Raw genomic sequence first — 6,973 nt, 5'->3', positions numbered from 1 at the left:
CAAACAGTTCCGCACAAAAAGAAGATGGAGGTTCTGGTAATCGAAATGTTGACGTCTTGTTCAATGAAGATTTCCTAGGACAGTAAACTGCTGTTATCACTTCACAGGCTTTGATGCTTGCGTCGACGTAAATTATAATGGAACCATGTGGCAAGCGGGCGTCTTGTTCCATAATTCGGTCGCGAAGTGACGACGCCGTTTCCTGTGTTCTTGGTCGGCGTAAATCAGTTGGCTTGTTATCGCTCAGCTGTACAAAACATCAAGGAGGAAGAAGTGGCGGTGGTAGTAGTGAATGAGTCGAAGCATAAGGCTTCAGAGCGCATGTTACGTGAGAGAGTGTGGCCTTAAGCTTGCGTGCATCACGTCGTTGCGGCACCAGTTCATCTATTGTGTTTAGTTGTGCGCTATTTACTCCAGTTGGGTGGATTCGTATTTAGTATGTATGGTCGCCAAAATCATTCACAATATTCCCGTGTTCCGGTAAGAACGCTCCTGCAAAAAAAAAAGAAACAAAAGGGTCCCTGCCGGAAAAAATGTCCCCAGACGGATGAAGTCAAATGAATGAAACGTCTTTTTTTCGCCTGACTTGGAGCTCGGTTTCTCAAGGATGAATTGCTTCGAAAAAAGGTGCTTGGTACAGCCTAACATGATGGATTAGCAAGAGGATGCTAATGATGTAGCGCCCCTTGTTTGCTTATTTGACCTTGCATCTCCTTTTTATGATTTTTGCATGAACCTGATTCGATTTTTTTCTCGATGTGTTTTTCCGTTCCACGTGCTGTAGCTCCTCAGTGTGCTATAAAGATATAGACAGGGATTCTACATGATGAGTTGCAACGATGTATGCTCATACAGAGCATTCACACACACAAAAAAATAATGTGATAGCAGCGGAAAAGAGGGACCAACTCGAAGTGCGTATCTGGATCATTCTGCGCTACACAACGTCACTAATTGGAATGTCAACTTGTAGTAGGAGTGTGCTTTTTCATGGCTTGACCTGCACTGCATGATCGTTGCATTATCTGGTACTCCGACACCGGCCTCGTATTTGTCTTATTTGCGCGCTGACCACCGGATTCGGCGGCGGACGCTGGGAATGGTGCTTCAGGGTGGGCACCGTCACTGAAGGATCTGGGAGGGTGCTTCAGCAGCGCTTTCTCTTGTTATTTATTACTCAAGGCTACTAATCAGGCATCCAGAGGACCCAGCCCGTATAGAATGCCTACAGCTATTATCAAAGTCAACAGAGAATGTATTAAACTATTCATTTTTTGCCAAGTGAGCACCGTCACTGAAGGATCTGGGAGGGTGCTTCAGCAGCGCTTTCTCTTGTTATTTATTACTCAAGGCTACTAATCAGGCATCCAGAGGACCCAGCCCGTATAGAATGCCTACAGCTATTATCAAAGTCAGCAGAGAATGTATTAAACTATTCATTTTTTGCCAAGTGAGTTTTAGATGGTTGTATTATCCGGAAAAATTTCGCCTTGGGACCTTATCACCTTATTTAGCAATAACAATCAGCGAAGCTCAGTTTGGTCAGAACTGCACTAAATTATAAGAGGTTTATTTGTCCACCGCAAAAAATCTTTTCAGATTGAAATGCAGTGAGGTGGCGCCACCGCTTTGTCAGTTGCTTGTTTTGCTCCTTTACCGCCACAGCTGATGCAAACATCCGAGAAATCACGGTGGAATCATGCATGTACCATAACAAGTTAAGCATAAAAATATTTACTTACAGATGTCATTTATGTGCGAAATATGAGCTACAAGGCCTCATCGGTTTAGCTGGGTGGAGCATTCTACGGCTTTCATATGCGTCGTTATGAGTTATGCCGATGACTGTGCCTTGATTTAGCTGCTTCAGCCACAGCTCTTTAACCCCCTCGCTTGTAACGTATTTGCTTCCTTCAAGTCATCTGCCGGCTTTCAGTTGGTTTCTTGTGAAGAAGCTCGTGCGGAGCGCAAGCAACTCATCAATGTCGCACATATTTATTCGCGGCCACAGATGGATGCTTATCATGCATTTGTGCACACCGACTGCAAACGGGTCGGTGGTGCAGAGTTTCAGCCTCTGTCCGCGCTGCACAGACAGTTCGAACTCTCAGTCATGGTGCCGATTTAGTTTTCATAACGCCACTGCTGACGTGAGGTAGTAACAGAGAAAACGAACGCACATGAGTAGCCGAACCACCGAATTGTAGAATTTCTATACAATATTCAATCCTTGAAAATGCTAGGCTAGGCCTCACAAATCCCGGTTACGTTTACAGCCGACCGCGGATTTTATTTAGTCGCTGCCACTCAGCTAGTGCCCCCCAAAAAAGTGTTCTGTTATAGGTCAGTGTTAGCGTGTAATGGCGGTGGGGATGCACAACCCTTCACTGGAGAGTTTTAGTTTACCGCGATCCTCCACCGAGTGTTCCACTGCCCATGCACAGATCCCCTTGACGCCGATAGATGGCGCCACATACCGGACGTCGGCACATAGACCTGCCGCCTCGGAACCAATAAGCTTGTGCGGATTGCCCACGCGCGGTAGAGGGTCAGGGTGGCGAACTGCGGATCACGGTAAGCTAAATCTCTAGTGTCATAGGTTCGGTCCCGTAAAAGATGCCGTGCATGACGGAACGGGGAGATTTCTTTTCTTGTTAATTCAGAGTTCAGGAGGCGAGGGGGGAGGGGGGGGGTGGTAACGGTGTTTATACGATTGAAAAGGGCAGCAGCTACAGTATTTTCCCTCTACGTTCTCGTTTTCCGCAGGTTCTCGCCGTAACGTCTGTGACAAACTTCGAGTGGGTGACGCTGAAGCGTCACAGTGCGCTGTATGAGTTTCCGCGGTGGGCTCAATACCTCGGATTCGCCGTGGCCGGCATTGGGCTGGCCATTATTCCAGCCGTAGCCCTCAAGGAGCTGTGGGCAATGAAATGGGTGAGAAGGGGCACCATCCGCCATTTTTGCAGAGGATGCTTAGGAGCGGTCGAATATCAAGAACCAGACCCTATAGAACCTGACCAGGACAACGGTCCGGAGTACATATCAACGAGGAAGTAATTACAAGCAAGATGCATGTGAGAAAGAACTCTATATTAATATTTTAGGTCAAGATAATATCGTCAAGTACTCAGACAAAATATTGTTAAGAAATCAGTCAGGAATCAAGCATGGCTACCTAATACTTGCTATCCCAAGAACTATAGAAAAGTTAGCAGATAATTATGCTCATTTCTAAAATCAAGGTGCTGAGCCCCCCCCCCCCCCCCCCCTTTTATTCAGAAGTTAAAAGCCAAGACGTAGGCTTTCCCCTATTCTTCAGCTTGTGCCTTTGTTTCTTTTTTGCAGAGTTAAGTTTTCTCTTTTGTGAAATCTTTTATTTTACATTGGCTTAAGCCCGTCGTACTTTAGACGGTGCTGGCTGGTGATATTACTTTTTATTTCTTTTTTAATTAACCACACTACACTTCAGTTTAGTCAGTGAGAGTACGCTTGTTGAAATAGTTGTCCCGTGCGTTCCTTATTTTATCTGTAAAATATAAACACCATTGCACACACGAGACCACTGTATATACGCGCGGGTTATCGCCGGGATGCGCAATCAGTCCCTAAACCTTATAATGATGATAATATTTTAGTCCTGGAGTTGTATAAAAAATCTTCAATTTTGATTCAAAAAAGGATTGGCTAAAGTTACGCCACATTGCCGCCACTGCTGTGTTGGGAGCAAGGACGTTGGAGGGACGTGTACATAATTTGGGACAAAGTCCAATTTCACCTGTCATTGCGTAAAAGCTGCGTGTGGCAGAATGTGATAGGACAACGTGTTCGGCTCGGGAGTTCGGTGGGGGTATATTTCCACTCGGGTTGCCAGTGCGAGGTTTGTGCAAGGTCACATGACTAAGATGTGAAATTATGTCAGTAATTTCACACGGTTCACGGCCAGAACAACTCAAGCTTATCTTTATATAGTCCGAAATCACTTTACTACAGTGGTCCTGCTCACACCATACGCTGAAGATTCGGCAAAGGTATAAGTTACAGTGAAAAGTTTGCGATTTTTTGCTTACTTCGCGTAATTCAAGTACAAGTTTAAGAGACTGCTCTGAAAACAATTTATGCCTTCCCTATATAGCAACTGGATCATTTGCACGGTTGCAGTAAACGCTACGGTCAACTGGCTGGCAGGAATTATTTGCCAACGGCACGTAGAGACGATCACTTCTCCCTTCCCAATGGAATGTCTGACACGCAAACTATAGGAGGGCTTCACATTTTATTTCTGACAGTCTCTTTCAATGCATTTGCACTTACGATCCTCGACATCGTTCAGAAGCTTCGATAGCTGAATGAAAGGGCACGGTACTTCTGGGCAATGCTGCGTAAGCTATACAATCTAAAGTAAACATCAAAATTGAAATCATTGATCTCTCCAATAGAAAAAGTTGCTGAATCATGGCTTAAATACGACAAAATATTTTGTCGTTCTGACGTAACATCAGATTTTCTGCAGTTGTGTAGTACGTTTTTGCAGCACTGCAGTCTCTACTTCTGTGGAACTTTTCTCTAGTACACAAAATTCTGATGTTATTACAAGCATCTCTACAGTCACAAAAAGTTCGCTGTCAAAACCCGCACAGAAATTTTGTTGTTAAAACAAAAAAATATATGTAGTTCTGTTTTGGATTGGGACTCGTATCGATCTGCTGGCTCATGCGCAGTGTCTCCTCGCAGGACTTCTGGAAGGCGATCAGCCCTCGCGATGATTGGGGCCCCAAGGGGTACGAGGACCGACGCCGGTACCGGCTATTCATGCTCGAGAAGGGCTACATGAAGGCCGAGGACGTTGAGAGGATGAACGAGAGCGAAAGGCCTCTGCGCGAGCTCGAGCTCAAGCTGAAGGCCATTGAAGACGCGAAGGAGGCTGCGGCGAACAAGGTGGACAAGCCCGATCACGACGCAGCTGCTGGCGAGGCCAAGCAGGAGGAGCCGAAACCGGAGGCCAAGGTCGAGGCCAAGGCCGAGCCGCCAAAGGCTTAGCTTCCAGAGCCAGATACGCTGAAAGTCCGAGTGACACTTCAGCGGCGGTGGCCACACATAAAGGCAAAATGGCTGAGTGCGCTCACAGTACTCCAGCCTCGGGGAATAAATCCGAAAGAGTTGTTCCGTCATTTTATTTTAGCGGTATAAGCGAGTCATTGGTTGCACCCTGAAGCAGCATGCGAAACTCTGAAGTTTTTTCTGTCATGCATTCATAATTTCAGTGCTTAGAAATTTTTGTTTTCCTTGTACGCATATTTATTTATATGCCCCAAGAGCAATATGTAGAAATGAAAAACAAATGGGTAGTGGAATATTCCAGCTCCGCGTTTTAATTAATGCGTAACAGCGTTAACGACTCCCATACGCGGCCGTCCTTGCTGATCTTCGTTCGCTTAAGCATGAATCCCTTAATTTGTGCACGCTTTGCATCGTGTAGCCCCTTTTGTGCGCAGCCCCTTTTATCTCACAAACTCTTTTCGCAAACAGTCGTAAAGTACATCATTGTGTGATACGTAACGAGGCTTAACCAGGCCTTACGAACGTGTCTGCGTGGCCTAGGAATAGCATGTGTGAGTCGGGACCTCAGGTTAAAGTACCAGCCTGAGTTGGCAGCCTCTGCAAGGTCACGTGGCCTCATATTTTGCTCTTGACGCTTGCACAGCGGAAGCCGCAGCGGAACCGTTTTTTCTGCAGTACAGAGACCAGAGGTTTTGGCATCTCCCTCATCCCCTGAAACGGTATCCACACGCAAATTACCCTTGCTGCACTGTATTGTCGAAGCTGCTTTCATGTCTTCGGGGAAAATTCGTTCACAATGGCGGAGTGGTCTTTTTCAGGGCTAGCTTGGCCTATATTCCCTGGCAGCACTTTGTGGAATTAGAGGTAAGGCCAGGGAGGAGGGCGAAAGTGACCGGTTTTGGTCCCTGTCCTTTGGAGAATGGGCGATCTCGTTCCAGTCCCCCTGTTATCTCGCCCCATCCTATTCCGAACAATACACCCCAGGACAGTGTGACAAAGGTGTATCTCCCTTCCCCTGCCTAGCTTCAGCAGCAGAGGCACATGAACCTGCGTGAGTAATCTGCGGACACCATCTTGACACACATTCGCACTTCATGAAAGAGCACTGAACAAGGCTAGAGGGGGGTGCACCCAATCATTCTACAGCAATCAAGGAAACGGGTTCATAGAAAGCTCTTCAATCGATCGTCTAATTTTCGCCTGGAATGATCAGCAAAAATGGGAGCCGAGGGGCCCTCACGCATGCCCAGGACATAGCTAAAATTTTAATATGACAGCAGCTTTTTCACAAAAAGTATCCGCCCTAACGGGCACAGCGCGGGCCCCCCCATCATAGCCCACTTTATGCAAGTGGCCCTAAAATACTGAAACTGCAGTACAATCAGATTTATGCACCATGTTCTTTGCCGTACAATTTTCCCGCTCACTACATTTATATCCTTAGATTGCTACATAAACAACACACACACATACAAAGAAAACTCTTTGCACGATCCCAGTGGAGGACTAAAGAATTGAACACACAGCACCTTTCAGTGGTCAGTACACTGGCAAAAGTGCATGGCTTACTTTGGCGAGACGGAGTGTAGAAGGAACCATAAAACATTCTATGCTTGTAAGCATGTTGACAGCGCTTTTCTGCCTTGAGTAGAATACACAATGAAACACGAGGTTGGAAAAAACGCAGGAAACCATTTTGGAATTTACAAAATTACTGCACATGAGTATGAAATATACCTACTTCAACTCACTTTGCAAACTGCAAAAGATTAAGCACAGGAATTTAATATAAGACTTTTAAAGATGCCCGACATGATCCGTAAATCCATGTTACTACCCCCAGTGTCAACTGCTATGGCTGTTAGTAAACTTGCACTGCTTTTTGCTTCGGGCGCTTGCAGCATGCAACTGGTTT

General features: G+C 46.0%; 2 protein-coding genes across 2 annotated transcripts in view; one reads left to right on the top strand and one right to left on the bottom strand.

Moving 5' to 3' along the window:
- The window catches only part of LOC146179319 (G2/mitotic-specific cyclin-B2-like), a 234,298-nt gene that overhangs the window by 209,938 nt on the left and 17,387 nt on the right, over positions 1 to 6,973 (bottom strand). The gene's annotated exons all lie outside the window — the stretch shown is intronic.
- On the top strand, positions 1,100 to 5,132 carry LOC146179321 (uncharacterized). Its single transcript, XM_084579599.1, has 4 exons — positions 1,100 to 1,112; positions 2,546 to 2,574; positions 2,767 to 2,934; positions 4,732 to 5,132. The coding sequence occupies exons 1-4, from the start codon at positions 1,100 to 1,102 to the stop codon at positions 5,035 to 5,037; spliced, it is 516 nt and encodes a 171-aa protein (XP_084435725.1). The 3' UTR covers positions 5,038 to 5,132.

This window comes from Amblyomma maculatum, chromosome 9 (genome assembly GCF_055883805.1).
Source record: "Amblyomma maculatum isolate TAMU_Amacu chromosome 9, ASM5588380v1, whole genome shotgun sequence".
In the NCBI taxonomy this organism is placed as follows: domain Eukaryota; kingdom Metazoa; phylum Arthropoda; class Arachnida; order Ixodida; family Ixodidae; genus Amblyomma; species Amblyomma maculatum.
This window is presented reverse-complemented; position numbering and strand designations above follow the sequence as displayed.